This window comes from Henckelia pumila, chromosome 1 (genome assembly GCF_033568475.1).
Source record: "Henckelia pumila isolate YLH828 chromosome 1, ASM3356847v2, whole genome shotgun sequence".
Classification (NCBI taxonomy): domain Eukaryota; kingdom Viridiplantae; phylum Streptophyta; class Magnoliopsida; order Lamiales; family Gesneriaceae; genus Henckelia; species Henckelia pumila.
In genome coordinates, this window is record NC_133120.1 from 63146605 (window position 1) to 63172558 (window position 25954).

The 25954-nt window shown below is 31.6% G+C and overlaps 2 protein-coding genes across 5 annotated transcripts; one reads left to right on the forward strand and one right to left on the reverse strand.

The window, feature by feature from the left end:
* Positions 1-3791: 3791 nt before the first annotated feature.
* Positions 3792-10600, forward strand: LOC140889635 (eukaryotic translation initiation factor). Of its 4 annotated transcripts, none has more exons than XM_073297364.1 (6): positions 3792-4038; positions 6328-6502; positions 6622-6747; positions 9772-9860; positions 9936-9985; positions 10149-10600. In XM_073297364.1, exons 1-5 carry the CDS (start codon positions 3875-3877, stop codon positions 9961-9963), a joined length of 582 nt encoding a protein of 193 aa, XP_073153465.1. In that variant the 5' UTR covers positions 3792-3874; the 3' UTR covers positions 9964-9985; positions 10149-10600. The 4 variants fall into 4 exon arrangements, with proteins under 4 accessions (XP_073153465.1, XP_073153473.1, XP_073153458.1 ...); XM_073297372.1 differs by having other exon boundaries at positions 9772-9837; positions 9916-9985; XM_073297357.1 differs by lacking the exon at positions 10149-10600 and having other exon boundaries at positions 9936-10101.
* A 2378-nt stretch (positions 10601-12978) lies between these two features.
* On the reverse strand, positions 12979-24124 carry LOC140876124 (actin-related protein 2/3 complex subunit 2B). Its single transcript, XM_073280001.1, has 10 exons — positions 24066-24124; positions 16184-16250; positions 14668-14863; positions 14420-14586; positions 14045-14122; positions 13807-13939; positions 13605-13696; positions 13475-13531; positions 13320-13377; positions 12979-13230 (listed from the first exon to the last, which is right to left on the reverse strand). The coding sequence occupies exons 1-10, from the start codon at positions 24122-24124 to the stop codon at positions 13055-13057; spliced, it is 1083 nt and encodes a 360-aa protein (XP_073136102.1). The 3' UTR covers positions 12979-13054.
* Between the last annotated feature and the right edge of the window lie 1830 nt (positions 24125-25954).

A 25954-nucleotide genomic window follows, 5' to 3' on the forward strand; every position in this document is an offset into this window, starting at 1 on the left:
TATATCTCTAGAATTTCTTGGTCTAATTGAGATATTGGACAATAATGAGGTATATTACAAACTAGTATTGTCGTTATATAGATCAAATATCCATGATGTGTTCCATGTATCACTGTGGTGGTGATTTGTGGTAGATGAGTCTTACATCTTAAAATCATCCAAGGTACAATGGATACAAATTTGACATGTGTGGAGAAACCATGTTGTTACTGAATCATAAGAAACATTGTTTTGGAATAAGATGTTCCTTTTGTGGTCCAATTTCAGTATTGAGACACTACTGATGATTCTTTGAATTACAGTGAGATCTTGTAAAATGATATGAGAGAATAAGAACATGTTGATCTTATTCAATTTCATTCGGTACTTAAGATATGATTTCGAGGAGGAAATCTCTTAAGTGGTGGAGAATGTAGTAGCCCGGTTCCATTTTACAAGATTAATTTGCTAATCATGTTTAGATTTAATAAATCATGATTAAAGGATTTTCTTTATGATCAAACAGACCAAATAATCAGATTCAGAAGGCCCGAGAAATGTTAATGGGCTTATTTGGGCCTAAATAGGATCGGAACTTCCGAACCAAGATCGGAACGTCCGATCATATCGGAACCAGCAAAGCCAGTTCAAAAGCAGCGTGGACGATCGAAAATTTCGATCAGGAGATCAGAGCTTCCGATCTATACCATCCGAGACATGGCATTGGAGCTTGAACATGTAGCTGCATGCAGATGATCGGAGCTTCCGAAGTAGGGATCGGAGCTTCCAATCTGGCCCGATCGGAATGTGGCATGCATGCATCGATCGGAACGTCTGATTAGGCGATCGGAGCTTCCGATCGTCGTCTATAAATATGGGTTCCGAGAGAGCTCATTTCACACCATTTTCCAAACCTCTCCTCTCCCGTAATGGCTCTATTTTAAAGGCTTCGGAACTCTTTTTTTAAGAGTTGGAGTAGGAAGTAGTATTTTTATAGCGGACAGTGTCCGTAGTAGTGGCCAAGCAGCGGAGCTCTGGCGAGGTGTCCAGGGGTCATAGTAAGGTTGTGCCCAAGCTCTGGGGCATTTGACATCAGCGGATTGACGACGGACGAAGGTATAGCTCTGGCTCCTTATAGAAAATAGGGAGTATGCTATAGTTTAATTAAGGCTTTTAGAGCATGTTAGATGATGTTTGGCATAATAGATAATGCATGGGTATTATGTATTGTAGTGCTGCATGGTAGGATTGGAACCTAGATGGGAGCTTCTAGGATCTGCCTTAGAAAGGTAAGAAAGTACTGTTTGAGATACCCTGACTGAGTATGCATGTATTATGTGTTGCATTATTTATATAGCATTATTTTATCTGCATATATTATGACATGTTATTATGTTGCATACATGATCATCTTGAGCTTGTATCTTAGTGATTATCCTATAGTAGGGTGTTTACCCTATCCTGTCAGTAGATGGTTGGACATATAAACTCGTGTCAAGTCACCAATATTGGTTGGACACATAGACTTATGTCAGGTCACCATCAGTTGGGTATTTAGGACACCTCCTGAAGCGACGACACAGCGTGCTACCTACCCAGGGCCCAAGTCTGTTCTTGACCAGATATTCTTGACCTCGTGTCTTGGTACCCGTACACTTGCATACATGCATATATAATATTGTATACTCATACTCTCATACTGAGCGTTTTATGCTCACGTCCTCGTAATTTTTTTTTTGGACACCATATTCGACGGGACAATTGCAGATAGTTCTCCTAGGGATCTGGAGATTGAGTGGTGACCAAGGCAGGATTGCAGGGTCAACCACTAGGTTTTACCATGCTGGTATGTTAGTTATTTTAGTTTCCGCAGTTTATCTCTGATTATGGTTGATTGCATGTTTAAGCTTCTGATTAGTAGGTGATTCCGGTGCGGGTCACAACAAAAACACAATATGATAATGCATGAAGTATAATATCGTGACATAATGTATGCAGATAAAATCATGTCATATAAATAATGCAGCACATAATATATGCCTACTCAGTCAGGGTATCTCGAACAGTTGTTTCGTACCTCAATTATACCATTCTAGCTAACCCGACTCTAATGATCCAAGCCTATAATCATAACATTACGATATCACTAAACATCATCTAAAAGCCTAAACCAAGCTAATAGGTACTCTCAAAATATTTATAAGAACTCGGATAATACCTCCGTTTGTCGTCAGCCTTTTGATGTTGATAGCCCTAGAACTTGGGCACAACTCTGTTACGACTCTGGAGACGCCTCGCCAAAGCCCGAACTATGCCAAATAAAGCTAAAAACCTCTAAAACCACTCAGAAGTCGAGAGAAAGGTTGGTGAATTGGTGCCAAATTCTGAATCTCGGATGCCCTATTTATAGGCAATGATTGGAAGTTCCGAACTCACGATCGGACGTTCCGATCTCTACATGTGTGCCACGTTTCAAACTACCACGGTCGGAAGCTCCGATCTCTTCTTCAGAAGTTTCGATCCCATGCATGCGTCTGCAAGTCGAGATGCTGACGACACGTCACTAGTGCGCATGACCTAACTCTTCGGGAGTTTCGATCTCACGTTCGGACGTTCCGAACTCACCCAGAGCTTCCGAACTGGATTCTTGCTTCCGAAGTGTTCGTGTCTTCCGAACTCGCCCGATACAAAAATTCCACAAATTCATATTTAATATCAATTAAGCCCTTAATCAATTCTTAATGATATTAAACCACTTAATATTGTAAAATAAGACTGGGTTACTACAATATTATTCCCACTTCGGCTAATTTGGGAGATCATCATACCTAATGCTCGTCCAACTGCTTGCTTTGTGGATCTTACTGTGATAGCTCCATACATGCATTATTCTTGTGCCCAGCAATGCAAAATGCATGGGAACAGACTGATCTGTGGATTGTCATCCGAGGGTTGCGTGATATGGCTACTTTGGATTGCTGCATTTGGCTAAAACTCCAAATGGGTAAATCCCAAATTCGAACGATTAGCTACGCTCACTTTGGGACTATGGAAGAGTCGAATGGCTTTTATTTGCAGGAAAAAAAGTGGAGCTCTGAGCCAAAATCTAGAATGGTGAGATAATCTACTCCAGGAGTTCCAAAAATTAGGACTAAAACTAGACTCAGCGGACAATGCATTGAATTTTTCGGGGTCAGCACTTTGGAATGCACGACTCCAGGAACCCCGCAACTCGAGGTTGATGCATGCGTAAATGTTAATCTGCAGCAGTATGGTGTTGGAGGAGCTATAAAGGACTTCACAGGCAGAATTCTACAAGACTTTGGACATGGAATTTCAGTACCTTCATCAATGTCTGAGGGTGAACTTATTGCGATCCATGAAGCACTAAAATTCGTTCATACTATAGGACTACGGTGATGTAGGGTTGTCTCCGACTCCTTAATTTCCGTGCAAGCAGTCACGAAGATTAATGAAGATTATCACTATGCAGGAGCCAAGGTTCATCAGATCAAAAAAATCTTGTGGATGCAACAGAAACATGGATTTACGTCACATTAGACGCACTTCGAACTCAAGTGTTCATGTCTTGGTTCGTTTTGCTTCTTATCTCCCTAACCCGTTTGTGTGGGAACACGAGAAATTTCCTTCTTGGTTGGAAGATACTACTTTATAAATTCTCCATTTAATAATATTTACGATATTTTTTTAAAAAAAAAAAAAAATCTTGTTTTAATCTTAAAATTAAAATTTTTATAAAGAAAAAGAACAATTTTTTAAATAAAATAAAGTGATTGAGCTTACAATAGACCTTGTAAAGCGCCGTCTTCCCCACAAAAATCTCGCCCTAATTTCTTTCCTAACTCAAACCCCAATTTTATCGGGATTCGATAGAATGTCTAGCGACGTGCCGGCGGAGGCGGTGGAGAAACAGCCGCACAAGCTGGAGAGGAAGTGGACGTTCTGGTACGACAATCAATCGAAGCCCAAACAGGGGGCGGCCTGGGGCTCTTCTCTTCGAAAAGGCTATACATTTGACACAGTCGAAGAATTCTGGTGGTACGTTGTTATGTTCATCTGTTGTTTTGCTTTATGGTCTGTCTCATTAAAACAATGGTCGCTGTCCAACTAGAGCAATTGGTATGACATAGAATTTTTGTGAAAGACCATTTAAATTAACTAAATTTTTTTATTTTCGTTTTATTCGATTGATATACTTTCAAAACTATTTGATAAATGGGTAATCTTTTAAAATATTCAATAAGTGCAGAATTGACAAATTGAATCGCCAAAATGATGCGATGAATTGTTCAAATTGGTGGAATGGGCAGTGGAAATAGTTGTTTTTTTCTTTAATACATATAACCCGCAGTGGCATGGACCATTTTGGATGACTATCTCCATTTTTCGTTATTTGGTATAATGGATATCCCCTCGAAATGCAAATTGAATTAAAACACTTCTTTTAAAGAAGGGGGGAATAAGGAGGCAATCATCTGGTCAGGCTGATATTTAATTACTCAAGATCCTAAATTAGCAAGTTTCCATCTTTTTTAGGTTGTTACTTGAATTGACTACCCAAAATTTGTATTTTTAGGATCTTCCGTTATCTGAAATCTTGGGGAATCCCTTGGCAAAACCAGTTTGTCATACGTCTTGTCTTCTACTCTTAGTCATTGAGCCTTAGATAGCATTAGACATTAAGTTCTGTATCGAAGGTGATCTATTCATAGTTGGATGCTTTGGAGTTGTTATCCGCATTTTATTCGATGAATGGCCAGTTAAAGTGTTTTTGGCAGAAGCTTTGGTTAGAGAATCCTTTAACTTGACTTTCTTTGATCGATATGAAAATTGAGATGACAATGTGGCTTATCAGCCTTATGTAGTGACATGTAAGCATGTTTACCAGTTTAACTAAGTTAATCTTTGTTTGTAATTTCCGGATGTGCATGCTTTTAATTCTTCCACTTGATTCAAGACTGGTCAAATTTATTATAACCATATAGCTCTAAGAAATCTGGGAGTGATAGTTATATGTGGGGAAACTTCATCAAGTGCAATCCTAATAATGAGATTTTTTTTCTCATGTGAATCTTACTTATTTAACTGTTGAATGCTCAAGTAAAACCAAGCTATTGATTCTTGTGAAATTGGAAGCTCTGCGCTATGCTGCTTGTTGTGTTTGATAATTACAAGTTCATCTTTCAAAAACTGTTCATGTCTATCAACTCGTAAACCCATGACGATTTGTGGCTATCATCACGAAGATACTGAATAGTTAGATTTTAAATTGTGATAGAAAAATATATTAACTAATGACCTGACAGTTGAAAATTGAAGAAGAAATTTGTAATTTTTCAACTTAATGCTGTCTACACCGAAACTCAAAGTCCATTAATGAGAAACCATATGTTGTTTTTTTTGTTTTGGAATAGAATTTGGATCTCGAATATGCTATATCAGTTAAATCCACTTTATGTTGGTGGTTGATGTTTGTGTATTAGAGCCTTTTCATGTCAAAGGTAGAAACTGCTTCTATTTCTAGTTCCTCTAAATCTTTAGAGATGCTCACAGGATTCCTTCCGGAGGATTGCTTACATCTATGGTCAAGTTGTTGAGGACTTGAATTTCTTCATTATTTAGAATTATACTTCTGCAAACTTCTGTAAGAAGTATAAAATTGCTATAAATTGTAACCATTCTTCGCCACAACCATAATTAGTGATGGCAGTTGGCTGGAGATAGTTTTATCCCTTGTCTCATCTCATCCTTTATGCTCATGCATTTTGTGTTGGCAGTGCAGCAGTGCCTGAATCTCTTATCCCTTTGTCATTAGCTCTTTTTTAGCCTGACCTAAGAATAGCCACTTCTTTGCCCTTGTATTGCTTCCAAACCATCCAATGTCTTTGAATATGTTTCTGGCATCATACTTTATCTTGAATTAAAACTGCAGTATCTTGGTCATATCCGATCTCATATAACAAAACAATTTTATTATTTCAAAGCCTGAGGAAAAGCCGGAGTCAGGAAATAGCAATAGCATGCCATGTTGTGGATGTGTCTGAGAATTGAGATTTTCTTTGGAACAAACTCTTACTTTAGGTCTTTGGTCTCCAGAGTTCATAATTTTTCCTTGGTAATTTCAAACTTTTGGTGATCACTACTGCATGAACGCGGGAAATGTACCTTAGTGCATTATACTTCACTTGAAGAACAGTTAATCAAGATCAGGTTGTGTGAAACATCAATCTGCATAAAAATTTGTTTTATGCTTGTATTGAAAGTGTGGACATTATAGTAGATATTCTCGAGTTATCACGTCAAATGAAATTATGTCTTCTCTTGCAGTTTGTATGACCAGATATTTAGACCCAGCAAGTTGCCTGGGAATGCAGACTTTCACTTATTCAGAGCTGGAGTTGAGCCCAAATGGGAAGACCCTGAGTGTGCTAGTGGAGGCAAATGGACGGTCGCATCAAACAACGCCAAAAGGGCTAGTCTAGATGACATGTGGCTTGAAACTGTAAAAAATTTTATTCATCCCTTGTTAATAGTTTCTAGCATATTTATAACAAGAATGCTGGAATTCATGGTCTTTTTACTCAAAACTGTTTGTATTTGAATCAATATTTCTTTTTTTAGTTAATGGCTTTAATTGGAGAGCAATTTGATGATGCTAATGAGATCTGTGGAGTGGTCGCCAGTGTGCGCCAAAGGCAAGACAAGCTATCTTTGTGGACTAAGACTGCTGCCAATGAAGCACTTCAGGTATTTTTCTTAATATAAATGTAATTTTTCCCCAGCTTTGATGTTTGGCGTTGATTGAATCAGCTAATGATGCCCATGCCCTCAGTTGTCGATATTACTGTTACTATTGATTTATGTATTGTGTCAAAAACTGAAACAATTCCTGAGCAATGCTGTAGCAAGAAATAAAAATAAAAAAACCTTAACCATTATTCATCTTCAAAAATGAGTCGTGAGGTTATGCTTGCAATTCTGCATAATTTTAAGTGAAGGGATAACCTTAAAATCATCCGCATGTGTGTTAATTTCTTAAGATGCAGTTTCATCATCTATTTGGACTAGCAAAGGTCAATGTAGTAATTTTTACAATATATAAATAAATAAACAATGTATTTGGTTTAATATTTGAAATGTCTAAAATATAGGAATGTTTTTGAATTTTACCAAAGACTAATTCTTGTTGTAAGTGGAATAGTGGATCTGGTAGGTTATTTAGGTAAAAAGCACATTATGCGTCTAATGCTCATACACTATCATTTAATTAATTATATTTTCAGATATAAAAATATTGATGAATGTACAAATTTAAGTGTAGATTTTATTTTGTTAATGTGATTGAATAATTCGTACCAATTAGCTTTTAATTTATATGCTTTAATATTACATGATTTGTCCATCCTTTGTTAAAAGTATAAAGTATGCGCATTAAAAGTTATTGGTTTTATCAACTTTGTTATATTTTTAATCAAACTTAGTTTAAGAAGGTTTTATTGGTAAATTTATTCAAATATTTTTATAGAAAAATTGTGAAGTTCATTAGTTTAACATGGTTAATTTCTTGTAATCATATTAATTGCCAAAAAAGCATTACGACTTAGTATTTTTCATCAACTTTTTTATGTTTTCGTTCAAATTTTAGTAGTGTTTGTACTAAATTTTATGAACTGTAAGTTTTATGGATCAAAAGGTAAAGCATACAATAAAATCTAGAATTGTTTAGTATATTTCGTAATTGATGTGAATGTATGATCTTTTATGTTGGTTTATATATATAAACATTAGAAATTTTTTTGACAAAATGTGATGTGTTAATGGGAATAAGCAAAACATACAATCCGCTGGTTGGAGGATTCTTTCGGTTTTCTATTAGAAACAAATTTAATGTGCCAGAATTTGTTGGTTCAACCCGTAGATTATGGAAAAGTTTTGTATTAAAAAAAATAAACCATTTGAATGTTTGCATGACTGGTCAACAATAACAAATTTTAAATTCCTTTGTAAATCAATTTTGTTTGTTTAACCAACATCCTGTCTATTCTCGGTTTTGTTTTTCGTTTAGTATTTCATATACTACGCTGTAGCTGTTGATTAATAACGATAATAACAGCAAAACTATCATTTATCATCCTTATAATATTAGTTATTTTGAATTTTGTTGATATCCATATTTTTAAAAGACATTGTGATTTTTATTTTTAAGTTGTATAATAAAGGAGACATGGAATAAGATATTAAAAGTACAATAGTGTAACATCACTTGATTTAAAAAATTAGAAATTAAATGTAAATTAAAATGAAAATGAAAGTAACAATTAGTTTAATGAATATTTTTAATTTCTATTTGTTTATTTTTCTACATTTAAGAATGTTGTAAATTTTAACTATATTAAATTGTAAGTAATTAGAGTTTTTAGATAACTTCATTCAGGAATTGAGAGTATCAATAAATTAATTTTTTTAAGAAAAATAAGATAAGAAAAAAACCTTATCATTGTCAGTATATAATTTAAAGTTTGAACATTAATGATTAAGTGTTTTTTTTTAAAAAAAATGAAGTGCAGATAATGCTTTCTTGATGATAGTACTTCAAAGTTTCATCAGAATGATTTAGGACCGAAATGATATTAGAGATTATAATTTAAAATCGGAGGATTCTGGGAGAATATACTGTTAAATTGTGGTGCATGGTATGCGGATGATTATTGGAGAAATGAATGAGAATGGAGAGAGCGGGAAGTTGGTGGACAAATGAGATTTACTTGTAGAAGAATTTTAAATTTAAAAAAGGTTAAAAAATTAAATGAAGCAGCTGTTGTTGCCTCATGCAAATTGCTCCGCTCTTTTGTAGTTGTTGACCTGTTATGCCAACATTCAAATGCTTTAAGAAAAAGCAACAAGCAAACAAATGGCGGAATCTGGCAAAAACCAAAGAAACCAGTGGATTCTTATGTTTTGTTTATTCCCCTGGAAACATCACATTTTGTCAATTTTTTTCTAACTTATGTATTTTTTTTTAAAAAACCTTCATATTGTGTTGTTCTGAACTTTCTGTTGTATTTGTTAATTTATCTGCCATTTTAGAGATTACTGTGTTATGTTTTGACTATTGTGAAACGACTTTTTGAGAAAAAAATTTGTTACTCAAATGGTGTTCGCATGCGGGGCATGTTACAAAATACATGAAATTAGGGACTAAATCAATTTTATGCTACCATACAAGATGCATCGGATCTCAAATGACTAAAACAATGTAATGCCAAGTTATTTCAGTAAAATGCAACAATAAACACCAAAAACTCAAAAAGTAAGATGAGAGACTGGAGATGATTTAAAATTGACCCTTTGAAGAAAATGGAGCAGTTGGTCTTGTGGATGAATAATTAAAGTAACATTTGTCCATGTCATCAGTCATGTGCTAACCATGTGATGCCTCTATATTGTCAACATTATTCTCTGGAAATAATGTAGGTTTTAGACTCTTTTATTTAAAATCCTTGGTGTGAATTCACGAATGAGTAGATATCATCCCGATAAAATTATTTAGAGTGATGCTGTATGTCTGAGGTCACCACCTATACACTCACTCCACGCTAACAATTTTTCGCCTTGCGACTCTTGTAAATGCCTCAAAGATTACAACACTGGCTTTTAGAAACTTCTCTGAATGATTCGTCGATCATCTGTTGTATTCTTGATCTTCATTGTGCTTTGTTTGAGATCAAAGTACTCTGGTAAGTATGATTTTTTTTTTCTGTTTTTGCACAGATGGGCATTGGAAGGAAGTGGAAGGAGATCATTGATGTCACAGATAAAATCTCTTACAGCTTCCATGTACGATTGATTGCCATTCTTATGTTTTCTGTACTGTAATAGTTGGTTCCTCTTCTTATTTGTTCTCGGTCAATGTAGGATGATTCAAAGAGAGAAAGATCGGCCAAAAGTCGTTACAACGTGTGAAGATTGATCCGGACATCACGAGGTTGATCTTTTTTCTTTCCGTTTCATGTTCGCATAGTCACCCAATAGAAAAATGCATGTACCTGCAGTGAGCTATTTTTGATACCGATATTATCAATAATATTTTGTCCACCAAAAGTGTTGTAATATTTTGGAATTGATATCTTGAATTTTTGTTATTTCAGTGATGTGATTTGTATGGATTTTTTTGTGGCCTTCGTGATTGTGTGGATGGGACGCGGACCATTTAAGCTATTATCTCCGAAGTTTAGCGCAAACCCAATCTTCACAAATTTTTGTTCCATGATAATTGCAGATAACTGCACAGTTTTTCATCTACTGGGATATATATATATATATATATTTTTAAAAATGGAATGGATATTTATGTTTGTGTATCGGTAACTACGTGATAGCAAACGTGTGAGAGCAGGGATTGCATTCGAATGTATTGATTATCAGGGATAGGTTATATAGCTTGTGTTTGGATAGAAGGTTTTCAAATGTATTGAAAAATATTTTTGTTTTTTCAGAAAAAGTATTACTAATGTTTATATAGTATTTTATGTTAATTAGGATGTATTTCAAGTTCATTTTATAATGATGTAATTTGGAATAAACTCTATTTATATTTTTATGCTACTTGTGTGTAAAATATGTAATGTGTGGTGTTAACATTTGGTTTATTATTTGATTGTTAACAATAAAATTATAATCTAAATCCATGAATTTCAAATTCATTGTCACAAGACAACCTAAAAAAATATGAAATATGAAAGATGCTACTAACATTTTATAAAATTTAAAATTATAAATCTTCATGCTTCTTTTTGTTCCACACTGTTGAAATTAAATCTTAGTTTGGGTGTATAACATAGTGATGAACTTGATGAACTAGAATGGTATCCAAATTAGTCTCTGTTGAGTAGTAATATCATCAAATTGGGAGAAAGTTTCGTGTTAATGATCCCTAATGGTTATCGATGGCATCGACTTTGATACGTGGCTAGATCGCTTTGTCGAAGTTACCTGAAGATGGGACGGAAGAGCTGAAACATTTGAGACCGTCACCGGAAAGGGGATCATCGGATTGATTCATCTGGAAAAGTAAGGGGGAGTACTACTTCTATGAGGATGATCACGAGTAGCACTGCATGCATAAGAAAGACGTATGGGAAGTCGGGTCTTTAAAAATTAGGTTACTGGTATAATTTCTGATACAATATTTTGGGGGTGTAATGAGTGTCTCTGTTAGCAGATACGTAGAGGGGAAAATGGTTTGAAAATTGGGGGGGAAAACAGATTTGCTGTAAATTGATGATATTAACTGAAAATTAAGTCGTACAAATTTTAATTGCGTGATTAAGTGTGGACTAACTAATGATAATGATAATCTTTTTAATCTTGTAATAGTAATCATATATACCATAACCAAAATTAGTACTTCTTCCTGAAATATCTTAAATTAAAATATTTTGAAATAAAAAAATTATATGGAAAAATAAAAATCTCTCTTACATAACATAAATGGAAAAAATATAGTGTTATTTACCGTAACATTTTGTGTTAAATTAGCAATTAATATTGTGTTTTATTGCTGTGGTAATTTTTTAAATATAATAATGAATTAAACACATGGAAATCAATGATAAACGTAATATAAAATGTTACTAAAATTGTTGCAAAAGAGTTTTCACGATTCAAGGAATATATTATGAACTTATCTTCTCTCTGTGTAATTAATGCTCCAACTTCTTGCTGGTTAATAAGGAAAAGCTATATTTCCTAGGGATGGCAACGGGGCGGGTCTGGCTAAACCCGGGACCCGCCCCACCCTGTCCCGCGAATTTGGCGGGTTCAATTTGGGTTAGACCCGTTGGATCTGCCATAAATTAAATAAATTTAAATTTATTAACATAAAAAAATTTAAAAATTAACAAATATCATTAAATTTAATTTTAAATATAGATTTATAATATTTAAGACAAAAAAAAAATTATTCTCACAAGTTTAAATTTATTAACTTGTAATTAATTAATATTTATTAACTAAAAAACATTATAATGATTTATTTTTATACTAAACATATTATAATAAAATAAATTCATTTCAATCTAATAATATTACACATTCAAATTATGGATAAAATACTAATTATTTAGTATAATAATATAATTATATATTATTAATAATACATATATATTTTATATTTATATATATACATGAATATTTTAAATTTTTATATATATAATACTTTTGGCGGGTCCGGGGTGGGTTTGGCCAAACCCGAAATCCGCCCGGACTCGCTTGTGGACCCGCTTAGGCGGGTTTAGACCCACCCCGTCGGGGCGAGTTTGATGCGGGATCCGCCCTATTGTCATCCCTAATATTTCCAGTGTTAGTCTTATTGCTTATTGCCACTTTGGTCATTTAAGTTATCGAATTTCAGTATTTAGTATACTCTTGTTTTTTTTTTTTTTTTTTTTGCAATTTTAGTCTTTATCAATGTAACACTAATCTGACATCAATGAGATATTGGTGTGGAACTAACATGCGTACTATCACATCAGCACTCTTGATGAAAAAGACTAAGATCAACATTTGACAAGAGACAAAAATTGTGAAGCAACAAACAAAAAACTGCTATTAAAATTTGACGGCGCAAAGAATCAAAATAGTAAAGTAATTAACATACATTAACAAAAATACGATTTCTCGCTTAATAATAGTTTCCAATAGTTTTATAATTCGTCATCGGTACAATCATTCGAAATATTTTCAGTTTCATGAATTCGTACGTGTGTTGTTTTTTTTTTTTAAAAAAAAAAATCTTTGTGATTATAATTGTGTCTGGAATTTGCAAAACATGTCTTAGCATTGTGAGTCACTGCATGCAATTTCTCAAGAATGTTAAATAATAGAATGATTTGGATTTTTAATAGCTAGGAACGCAAACGAGGTGTTCACGACAAGAAAAAGTCAACTTAAAATGCAGTTCTTGTATGTTATCCAGTACAATATTATAGCACACTGCATGTTAGAGCTGATTTGGAATCACTCGCCTTGAGATTAATTTGAAACAGCGTCACTACTAATCCAATCTTGTGTATCTTTTCATCCCAGAAAACTTGGGTACTGTCAGCCAACGTCTCCGAAAATGGTCGAAGCCACGGATTTTGATTCTCCCGACCTTTTTGCTGAAGTTGCGTTTTCTTTCTAGGAGGCTCTGTTTTGAGAAACTTATCCATTTTCTCATGCATTTATATCCTGCACAAGAAAATTTATCTTCATCAGGTGTGGACAGTATCAAGTTAGAGAGAAAGAAATGTCGTTTTTTTCGTAGCAAACCGCCTTACTTTTGGACTTCTTCATAGCGATCTGTCGATCTTCTTTGATTCCCACGTTTTGCAAGCGCTGCAAACGCACAAATGATGCACAATTCATGCATGATTCTTACAAAATATATGCCCTGCCTTCTCTGTATGAAGCTAGTGTGTTTTGTTACTGGTACCTGAACCAAGCTTCCGAGACGCGTTCTCATCCTTCTCTGTATGAAGCTTCGTGTACTCTGTTTGAGACTTGGAATTAGCACTAGAACTTGAGAAATATTTGTACATTGCATCTCGTGAAACGATGCATACCTTCACATGATATTTCACAAATGCACGGAAGTTCAGTAAGTTCCACGCTGTCTTGTCCAGTTTCTTCCCTTCTACATGCCGAGAAGTGATTTCTACGAATATATATCATTCAATAGGAATGTGGTGAATTGTGAGCCAAAACGACGTTTATGTGCTTTCGATGTTACTTGAATAAACTCAAGTGATTGCGTCCTGATCATACCAAAAGAAACAAATCCACCACTGGTGCTGAGGTCTTCAATAGGCTCTCCTCTCAACTCTGGAGGTGGGATAGGGGACCAAACGCAACGAGGAGCCTTAGCACACACTCCTGAGTGTCCCGCGTCCATAAGTTCCTGGAGAAAAGATTTCTCCTCCTTCATAAGGTTGTAGACGTATGTATAATGATGTTATAATGTAAAATGATGGAAGGTCTTTCCTTGGTATGGCTTTCGAGTTACCTGAAAGAAGGATGTTGCAATGATTGCATCTGTTTCTTCCTTGAAGTGCATTGGCAATATTGTGGTGATCTTTTCTACCTGTCAAGGCATTTATATGCTTTTAATGAGGTGCATAAACTCATTTTATGCGAAAACATTTTCGTGTGTATCCTAGAAATTAAAACAGTAAACAAATTTTTTGCCTAGCTAGAGTCACTTCTGTTGCATATATATATAGTACTTGATCGACGTGGAGAACGAGCGTGTCTCTTCCTAAATTCGCTGAACGTGTGTGCGTGTTATGATATATATATCGTTTCATATAGGTTGCTTTAACTTTGAGGAATGACACTGATATGTTTTCTTGCTGTGAATCAACAAGTCATCAAATATTACCCCTTTGATGACAAAAAAGGGCTCTCTAGGATGATAGACGAGTTTGATCGGTCGATACGTCCCTCGAGATCTTTCGTGCAAATCAGCATTCCTTAATATTTCCTTGAGTTGAGAGCTCATGATCAATGCTTGGACTGAAGAAATCTCTGTTATCATCCTCACTGAGGCTGAAAAGAGGATCAATTCTAGTACACTAAACAAATGTCGCCTCGATGTGTAATTTTATAAATAATAATGCGTATACCGACCTTTACTCTTTGGGACTCTGCTAAAGTTTAGCTTCAGAGTTAATTGATACCCTTCTCTTGGAGGTTCGATGATTTCTATCACATTAGGACAGATTCCCTTAACCATTTCTAGTGTGTTTTTTGGAAGCTCCGGCGAGAGTTGCGGAACCGGCGTTGAAATTGATAAATACATATAAAAGGGATCCAACGCCGAGCACTGTTGCACAACAAATACATAGATACTAGTCAATTTTCAATGACACCAAAATATTTGCGAAAAATGGTACGTAAAATATCATATATATTTATGTCGGCTTGTTCTTCACATACAAACAATATTTGACACTTCTGACGGGTAGAATACATACATGTATTAGATAACCGTAGACACCAGATATGAGATTGTAAAAACAGGCATTTTGTAACTCAAATCCTTAAAAACCCGTCCGCATGTCACCTTTTGTTCACGACATGTGACATAAAAAAATGAGTAAATCTTCAAAATTGTTCCTGATTGTGGCACTCACAGATCAATTTTTAATAACGGGTCCGCGGCAGGTCTCCCTGCCAATATATATATATATATATATATATATATATATATATATATATATATATATATATATATATGTAAAGTATATAAATATAAAGTATATATGTATATATATTAATTATAATATATAATTATATTTTATATTGAATAATTAATACATTATCTATAATATTTTTGGATTGAAATGATTTTAATTTATTATGATATGTTTAATATGAAAATATATTACTATATTTTTTTTTTGTTGTCAATTATTAATTAAATAAAAGTTTATATTTTTTAGTAATGATTAATTAAATAAAATTTGATAGATTTTAACTTGTGAGAATATTTTTTTGTCCTAAATATTATTAATATAAATTTGAAAAATAAATTTAATGGTGTTTTGTTAATTTTTCAACATTTTAAAATGTCTATTAAATAAAATTTAAATTATATAAAATCTGGCAAGTCCAGCGGGTCTAACTCGAATTGGATCCGCCAGGTTCGCAGCGTGGGGTGGATCCAAAGGGAGGCGGGATGGATATCGGGTTTGGCCAAACCTAGAGCTGTCAAAACGGATCGATGGGGCAGACCAACCCGCTACCCACCAAAACCCGTCAGTTGACGGGACGGGCTGGTCCACCATTTAGGCGGGTTGGAAAATTATCAACACAACCCGTCTATTTGGCGGTGCGGCCCGACCCGTCAATTTTTAGTTATAATTGACAGATTTGGGTGGATTGGCCCACAATCCACTGCTTGGTGGGGCGGGCACACCATTTAAGTAGATTGAAAATTTGTCAACCAAAGCCGCTTATATAGCAGGGCGGGACGAGGCCAACCCTTTGACAGCTCTAGTCAAACCCTTTCCGTTCATCTCTACTTTTGTTTCTTTCTTGCCTACATATCCTTTGTGATTATGTAGAAATTCTGGAGTTCCCAGATTGTAGCCCACGACTTATGAACTCCAAACATATTTATAACTTATAAGTAGTAATTTACCTGAATATGGTACCGTACGTCCCCAAATTCATGCATTTGATGATCTATCTCCAGTGGCCTTTCTGATCTTTATCACACCAAAAAAATAAGTTACATCAATGTTTATGCTAATTATCGAGAGTTTTCTTTATATTTAATTTAAAAAAAAATAAATAACAAATATAATTTGAATCGGGGGCGTTTGCAAATATACTGCAAAACGCTCCTGTTAATAGCGGAGAATTTAAAATTCCAGGACGCTGCCACATAAGCAGCGTCCGCTGCTCAAACATACAAGTCCCCCATGTGCATTCCTTTTCTTTTTTTAAAAAAAAAATTAATTATTTAATTAATAATATTTTATAAAAATAGTATTTATTTAGTATTAGTATAATAATTTTTTTCCAAAAATATAAAGTTTAATTTTAATTTTTGAATTTGATGACTACGTTGAAAAATTTTTAAAAAAAAAAGCAAAACAAAAAATATACAGTTAAAAAAATGAGATTGATTAAATAAATTTATTTTGATCAAAAATATTTATAAAAACATTAGTTAACTTAAATAACATATTTTCATTAAATTTATTTTATATTATATTTTTAAAATATAAATTTTATTTTTAATTTAAATTTTAGTTAGCATAGTCATATATTTATTTTAATTCGTTTGGATTTGTGAAGGTTCCTCGGTTCTCTGGATAAACCTAGAAGAGTTAATTCAGATCTATTCGGGCCGAATTGATGCAAAAAAGCTAGGTTTTCGTCCTTGAATACTATCTATATATAGTCATTTTTACATCAATTTGGTCCGAATAGATCTGAATTAACTTTTCTAAGTTTATCCTTAGAACCGAGGAATCTCCACAAATCCAAATAAATTGAAATAAATATATGACTATGCTAACTAAAATTTAAGTTAAAAATAAAATTTATATTTAAAAAATATAATATAAAATAAATTTAATGAACATATGTTATTTAGGTAAACTAATGTTTTTTAAATATATCTGATCAAAATAAATTTATTTAATCAATCTAATTTTTTTAACTGTAAATTTTTTTGGTTTTTTTAAAATTTTTCAACGTGGTCATCAAATTTGAAAATAAAAATAAAAATTTAGATTTTTGAGAAAAAATTATCATACTAATACTAAATAAATAATAATTTTATAAAATATTATTAATTACATAATTAATTTTAAAAAAAATTTCCTCTCAAATTTTTTTAAAAAAACATTTTTAATTAATGATTTTATAAATATAGCTGATCAAAATAAATTTATTTAATCAATTTAATTTTTTTAATAATTATTTTTTTGTTTTTTGTTATTTAAAAAATTTTAAAGTAGTCATTAAATTCAAAAATTAAAATTAAAATTTATATTTTTGGGAAAAAATTATTATACTAATACTAAATAAATACTATTTTTATAAAATATTATTAATTAAATAATTAATTTAAAAAAAAAGAAAAAAAGAAATGCACATGGGGGACTTGCAAGTCCCACATGACAGCGTCCGCTATTAGAAGGGGCGTTTTGCAGTATATTTGTAATTTAATTTTTTTTAAATTAAATATAAAAAAAACCCTAATTATCGAACATATTTGTTAAATGATGATCTTCTAACATGTTTTTCGATCAAGATCGACAGTTTTAAGCTAGAAAAATGTCTGTTTTAAACCTTGTACAATTATGAGTTTTACAATAAATTTGTGATACAATAAAAAGACAATACTTGCACCATCGAAGGTAATGTGTGTATAATTTGGACGAGAAAATAAGTGTTTTAGTGGGAAAAAACAAGTCGTTATGCCCCGAACCCCTTTTTTTTTTTTTTTTTTTTTGGAAAATTATTTCATTTAGACCACCGAATTAGCATTTTCTTAGTTTTGAGGTCTAATAATAGTTTTATTTTATTATGTTTATAATTGTACTACGACCCAAAAATTATTTATTGGGCTCAGGCCTAATGGAATCCTGCCTAAATATTTTTATTTAATATTTTTGGACCATATGATTAATTAGTTAATAAGGGCCAATAATTATTTTTGGGGCCCATAAAATTCAATGTCTATATAGTTCCTATGTGATGTAAGAACTACCCATTAAGAATGTGATCGAGACGTTTGAGAGACAATTGATACTCTGCAATCTACGGAGGTGCTCGTTCAAGTAAAGTTTATTTTCAAGCTACATCAATCATGAACTTTACTTTTCATTTTTCAAACATTATCCAAATATTGTTGATTGTATTTCGTCTTATAAACATGGATGTAGTTTCGATTAAGAATGACAGTTGAATTTGAACAAGAATGTTGGGAGTATTTTAACTATGCCGCAAAGATTTTTCTAACTATTCTATGCAAATAAATAGATCAATTTTTTTCTTGTATATGAGATACAATTTAAAGATGATGTTTCCTATACCGAAAAGAGCAATATATATTTGGTGCATATATTTTGATGGCTAGGGAAAGTGATGCCTAGTTGTGTGTTCATTATAGACGTATTTCACTCATTTATCAGTTCAAATTCGGTGCAGATATTTTATGACTTGTTAGTTGTTATATGCTACATCAGGAGGAGTTGTGTATTTTTATATAAGATGTTCATTTGATAATTGAAATTCAAAACGAAAATACGTACGTAAGTCCATCAGATGACCGTATGCATTAACGTCTTTTTATAAAAATACACAGGGAGGAGCCTATTTTAATTTGATCGTGAAGCTAGCTGATGTAGGACATGAAACTCGTTGGGCTTCTTGTGTGCTATCAAATTCAAGGCTGGTTGTGCTAACATTGCTAGTCTACTTGGAGTACACAATATTCTCTTGTCTGCCAAACACCTGCTGCCACTCACTCCTATTGGAAAAGTCTTGCTTTTTACTTTTTGTATATTTCAGTACATTAGTGATGAGATGTTTCTTTTTTATTTTTTATTTTTCATTTTCTCATATTGCATTTAGGTACGACCGGACTCTCTATGGTTCAAACTGTAGGATATCGACTACCCTATAGTCTCGGTGTTTTTTCTTAATTTTTATTAGGCTCATGTCATGCTACATCATGAATCTTACCGGCGATTCATATACTTTTATACAAAATGTTCACTTGAGCATTAGTATTTTATAGATTCAGATGTTCATGCGAATATCATGCATGTATAGAAATACCATATTAAATAACACTTCGCATGTAGCATAAATCAAACTATCTTGTTCGATGAGTTATATACTTCATGTTTTAGGATCCAACCGTCCTTGGTTTTGGCATTAATGTTACACAGGCTGAATGTGTAGCATAGAAAAATGCATTAACTAATAACTATACATAAGTTTATGGTGTCTCATTTTAATTACGGAAATTATAATTATTAGTTACGTATCCGTTTAACTACTAGTTTTTTGGTTGTAAAAATAAGATCAAGGTTTCGACTATAACAAAAAGAATTGATGAGTAAATTTTTTTTTTTTTTAAAAAAAAAAAGACAAGGGAAAATGTACTTTCCATCCAATATATATCTTACTATAATTTGGTTATGTGCATTGTCAAAATTAAACTATTTGATAATTTAATTCACCAAAATCACGAGGTAAATATAAAACTAAATTTGAAATTTTCAAAAAATAAAATAAAATACTAATATGAAGCAAAATAAGAAATGGAAGTTTGAACTAGGGCTGGCAAAAAATACCGAAATACCATTATACTGCATTTACCGTACCCAAAAAAACCGTATATACCGAAAATTTTGGTACGGTATATTTTCGGAATTTTCGGTATCGATATCGATATAAGATTTTCAAATTTTCGGTATACCGAAAAAAAATCGGTATACAGGGTATCGGTATGATCGATATCGCGTATGCCAATATTTTTTTTTTAAAAAAAAACAGTTTAAAAAAGTCGATATGCACGGTATCATACCGATACCATACCGAATTTCGGTATTGAGTACGGTATCGGTATGAATTTATGGCATACCGAAATTTGTCGGTATACCGAAATTTTCGGTACGGTATCGGTACCAAAATTTTTGGTACGATATGTGGTATTCGGTACGGTATGTGGTATGCCATACCGAATCACCCCTAGTTTGAACGAGAATAATCAAAGTTGTGTTTGAACATAAGGATTTGAATTATAAAATTGTTGTTTAAAGAAATAACACCATAAATTTGCAATTCACCCTTATATGTTTATATAAAATTTCATGTTATTATGATGTATTTTGAGTTCATCCAATAATGATATAATTTGAAATACATTCTAATTTATATAATTAATATGTAAATAATTAAATAAGGTATGTATTTAAAATTTGATATATTATTTCATTTAACAACAAAACTACAATCGAAATTCATAGATTTCAAATTCATCTCCCTGAACGCTTCCAAAATTCTTTTTCTACGTATTTCAACTAGTTACAAGTTTCACCGGAAAAAAAAACAAAGAACATCATTTAGTGTGTTGCAAGCCATGTAACAAAATGTTGGTGGTGTATTTATTTATTTTGTGAATAAAGTATTCACAATGTGATTTTATCATTGTGGTTTCGGATTATGAATTTTTTATTTTCCAAATTGAGTATGGTTCTGTTGTTGGTGTCTTTTTGGTGTATTTAAATACAAATACACCAACAACATAACCATACTCACATGTGTAGAAGCTTTCGCAGTTTGGAGAGGTCAACAAAATGTAGGAGCTTTTGGAGTTTGGAGAGGCCATTTCATGGATGAATTATTAATGTTTTCGGGATAATATTTTATTCAAAATCAACTGTTTGGGATTTTTTAAAAAAATTATGGTATGTTTTTTTTTTAACAATAATAATTATAGTAATCTAGGTAGGGGTTTTTTTTAAAATATTATAAAATTAAAAAAAAGTAATAAAAAAACCCCCTCTAGGTAAGGGGGTGGACGCGGGTGGGATTTTTTCACGTGAATTGGTAATCTACGTATATGAAAATTTGTGTGCATAAATAATTTATTTTATATCCATAGATAAATTAATATTTTAATTATTTTTAAATTTTAAAAATAAATATGAAAGATAATAGTTATAAACGATAAATAATAAATTTATTAAAATATAAAAGTATGATTTTTGAATATTTATTAAAATGATCGAGCTAATTATTTTAAAAAGTTGATGTATTATTATATAGTAAGATGTTACTGATCGGATTGACCAGCTCAAATCGTGGGATAATAGAGCCAACCAAACTTATAGCATATCAGATTGGACTCGATCTTATTCACTTGATGAAGTATAAACCAATCCAAAACCAAAACCAAAACCAAATAGAACCGGATCAAAATATAATTCTGATTGATATTTTTCCAACCGCTGTGTGCATAAAGGCGTTATTTATGAAACAAACTATTAAAAAATTAAATATATTATTGGATATAGTCAAAATGATCCTGTAAGTTTGTTCATTTTGTGTTTTGGTCCTGTAAGTATTTAATTTTGGGTTTTGGTCATATAAGTTAAGTTATATTTTGGTTTTTAATCCTTTCTTATAGAGTATTGGCGTGTCGTCAGAAAATGCTGACATGGAAGCTAAAAATACTTACGTGACATTGAGAAATGATAATATGTGTCTGTTGTGACATCAACACTTGAATGCCATGTTTTAAAAACCAAACCGAACCGGCCGGTTCGATCGGGACTCGATCACTGTTCTGGTCCGAAACACTCCCAAAAATCATTTTAACGGTTGAACCAGTCAAGAACCCACGAAAAATCGAAAAACCAATTTTTTGATTTTTTTAAAATTAGTTTTTTATTTTAAAATCTTAATTTAATATTTTACTATATATATACATAATTATTTGAAATTTTTATTTCGTTAAGAATATTATTTTATTAATATTCGAGTTTTTTTATTAATTTATTTATTTTTTTAAAATATATTAATAAATAATATTTTAAATATATTTATATAATTATTTAGTTTAGGCAAATATATTTTTTTTCTTTTTATATACATTTTTTAAATTTTTATAATTTGAAATATATTATTCATAATATTATATTATATAAACGATTTTTCGGTCCGACTGTCCAGCTAAAACGGTCTAATCGATTGGACAATTTTTTTAAGTTAAACCGGTTTGATCACCGGTACGGTTATAAAAAATTATTTAAATGAAAAAAGACTAAAAATCAAAGCATAACTTAACTTACAGGACTAAAACCCAAAATTGAATACTTACAGGACCAAATCACAAAAATAACAAATTTATAGAACTATTTTGACTATTATCACAATTAAAATGGTTTCAAATATGTTTTCAAGCAACCCAAGATAATTCAATACTGATATCCGAACTGGTTTAATTCAACCTAGGGTTTCAAATTAATTGGTCCAATAAGCACCTCTAGTATTAATGTGATATTAGAGATTCCCAAATATACTACAGGAATTTGGACCTTTGTAAATTGTAATGATGGAACTTGGAGCATAATAATATAATTACGTGTATGTTTTAAATATTTGACACTTAACCGACAGAATGAATTTTTCTATGAAAAATTTGTAGTTTACAATGTTTTGATTAGGGCCCTTAAAAAATAATAATTAGATTGGGTGCGGGTAAGTATATTTGTAAATACAATTGTCATGTCATAGCACAAAAACCACTAGTATAAGATATTTTTGGTAAGACACTAATTTCATGAATCTATATTCGTGAGATGGATCAATCTGATTTATATTTGTAATGAAAAGTAATACTTTTGACATAAAAAAATAATCATTTTTATGGATCGGATTGAATAAAAGACATGTCTTATAAAATTGACATATGAGACGGTCTCATAGAAATTTTTATATTTACATATTAATAATATCTTGTGAAGAGGAAACTGCACTTATAAAACTTGATTTTCTGATTCAAATGTATATCATTGAAATTAAATCAAGAAAAAATTACCGAAGAGTAATATTGAAAATCAAATATCTATATCAAGCACTTTTTTAAAAAAAAGTTAGGAAAAACTGTAATTTTGGCCCTATATGTTTGTCACTTTGCGATTTCGATCCTTTATGTTTTCATATTTCAGTTTTAGTCCTGCATGTTTCGATTTTTTGTCATTTCAGTCTTTTTTCTTCGAAAATGCTTACGTGATATTATACACGTCAGCTCCACATCAGTGTTGCATTGGTGCCACATCAGCGCCACATCGAAAAATAAACTAAAATTTCCAAAAAAATAAAGATAGCGGACTAAAAGTGAAATCTGAAAATATAGAAGACCAAAATCGCAAAGTGACAAACCTACAGGACCAAAAAAACAATTTTTCCAAAAAGTTGTGACAAAATATTTCACAAGTTTATTTTGAAACTCAAAATGTGAACTTTAAAAACTATATATCTACAACTGAATTACAAGTAAATAGAAAATAAAAAAATATAACAATATAAAATTTATCGGTCAAATAATAAGAGTTCTTAGTACACGGATGATTGAGAAAGAAGATGTGAATTTGTGGTGAAAAGGGGGAGAAATTATACTTAACATGATTACATTGGAATTATATCCTTTCTTATAATTTAACCAAAATCATATATTTTCTTTTATTCATAATTGTATCCCCATTTTCGACGATGAAATTAAACACAATGTTATGCATAACATTAGAAGGGAAAAAAAGGTAAGGGAAAAAAAGGTAATTTATTTGTAATTATATTTTAATCTCAATCTGATCGGCCAAACTACAAAGATAGAATATATATTATTATATTTTTATTATTTCTCATCCTATCAAATCATTTTAGTAATCGAAATCAGTGTCTATTAATTCTCCCTACGTATACGTACTAGTTTCTATTATACTACGCGATGAATGACAAAAAAACACAACATTTATTGATAGCAAGGATACCTGTACACTTTGAGAAGAATTTCTTTCAGTGCTGGTGATGCCCTTCCAAAACATGCCATTTTGTTCATTTATTTTCAGTGCTTTTTGTTGTTCTTTTACTCTTTATCTTTGTACGTCTATTTAGAGGCTGAATTTTTTGTGGTTGAGCACTCTATTTTGAGTAGAATTTAAGTTCTGTGTTGCTATCATTTTTAACACCATTTGAAGCAATAACTGAGCGGCCTCTTTGCCTCACTCTATCCATCTACTAGGAAAAATTTTTTGTTCATGTGTAATATTTTCTCTGTTATATATATATGAGCAAGGTTTTAAAAAGCGTTAAGCGGAAGACTATCGCGGAAGACGGACAACCACCTGTCTTTTAGCACATAAGATGCCTAGACGGCTCCCAAGACGGTTTTTTTAAAAATATATAAATTAATTATAAATATATATAATATTTTATAATATAAAAAATTAATCAAAATATGCATAATTGTGTTCAACATTTTCATTAATATTTTTTCAACCATGCTTATTCATGTACATAATTTTTTTATATGTATATATTTCAACAAACATGCATAAATTTTGTTCAACCATTTTTGTAAACAAAAAAAAATTATCAATATTTTTAAATTTAATCTTTTTTAGAAAAAAAAAAGCCGCCTAAACAGTTTGTTACATAGATGACTCTTAGGCCGTTTAGACAGCTGATTTTTCCAGCACCTTCTTTTAGAACAGTGGTTAAGATCAATCAACATGTGATGTATAGGTCTCTAAGCAGTTTAAAAAATTTGAGTTACATTAATAATTACGAGTTTTGGTGAAATGAAGAACGCTTGATTCTGCAATATAATCGATATCCAAGTCAATGTCATATGTTGGGTACTCATAATTTATTTTTAAAAAAAATTCTCATAATTTATTGAATGCCGAGACGAATGAAAGAATTATTGGGAATTTAATTGTTTAAATGCAATAATTGTCTTTACTAGGAAAGACTATTGACATTCAACACGTGTTTGAATGGTTGGTAATGCGAAGCATTTAATCCTAAAAAAAAATAGTTGATTTGTCGAAAAATATAGAATTTGTTATAAATATATTATTATTTATAGATGATTATTTTATTAAAGATATGTGATCAAGATAAATATGTAAAGATTTGTATCTTGTAATCTTTCCCTATAAATAGGGGTGGTTGAATTTAATGAAAATTGCACCTGAGTATTGACTCATATGATTCTCTCTTCTCTCATGAATTCTCTCTATTCATCTCTCTTATTCTTTTATGATTTATAATATGTTATCACCACGATGCTGTAACCAACCGAGAATGAAAATAATTCTCGTTTTATTGATGCTATTGGAATAGCACAACGTGTTATCAATACTCAAATTGATGAGAGATATTCATTGGTGCTCTAGAAGTAGCACAATGAAAATAATTGATATATTGGTGCCAATGAAATATCATGAATATGTTGATGGCTATTAAGTAGCACAACATGATTTTATATTGAGAATTTGAAGAAATTCATGATCATGATATAATATATTGAAAATTTTGAGAAATTCATGATTACAATTTTGATATATCGAAAGATATTCAAGTTTAAGATTTGATATAAGATCAAATATATTGAGAATCTAAAGAGATTTCTAGTTAAAATATATTAATTGAGAATCTGAATAGATTCACGATAAAGATATGATATATGATTTCGTATATTGAGAAAGTGAATAAATCATGAATGATATCTGATATGATATCAAATATCAATAAATATCATTGAATAAATTGATCTCATGTCAAAATTTATCAATATTGACATATTGATAAAAAGATGCAAGATTGTATCAATATTGAAATATTGATAAAAAGATGCAAGATTTGATAATATTCT

Excerpts from the sequence above, each read along its gene's own strand:
- LOC140876124 (XM_073280001.1), bottom strand. The coding sequence starts at position 24,124 with ATGGCATGTTTTGGAAGGGCATCACCAGCACTGAAAGAAATTCTTCTC. Across the intron at positions 16,251-24,065 it reads ATTCTTCTCAAAGTGTACAG|ATCAGAAAGGCCACTGGAGA; the intron begins GTATCCTTGCTA and ends GGTGTGATAAAG. Across the intron at positions 14,587-14,667 it reads CAGAGTCCCAAAGAGTAAAG|CCTCAGTGAGGATGATAACA; the intron begins GTCGGTATACGC and ends TCCTCTTTTCAG.
- LOC140889635 (XM_073297364.1), top strand. The coding sequence starts at position 3,875 with ATGTCTAGCGACGTGCCGGCGGAGGCGGTGGAGAAACAGCCGCACAAG. Across the intron at positions 4,039-6,327 it reads ACAGTCGAAGAATTCTGGTG|TTTGTATGACCAGATATTTA; the intron begins GTACGTTGTTAT and ends CTTCTCTTGCAG. Across the intron at positions 9,861-9,935 it reads CGATTGATTGCCATTCTTAT|ATCGGCCAAAAGTCGTTACA; the intron begins GTTTTCTGTACT and ends AAAGAGAGAAAG.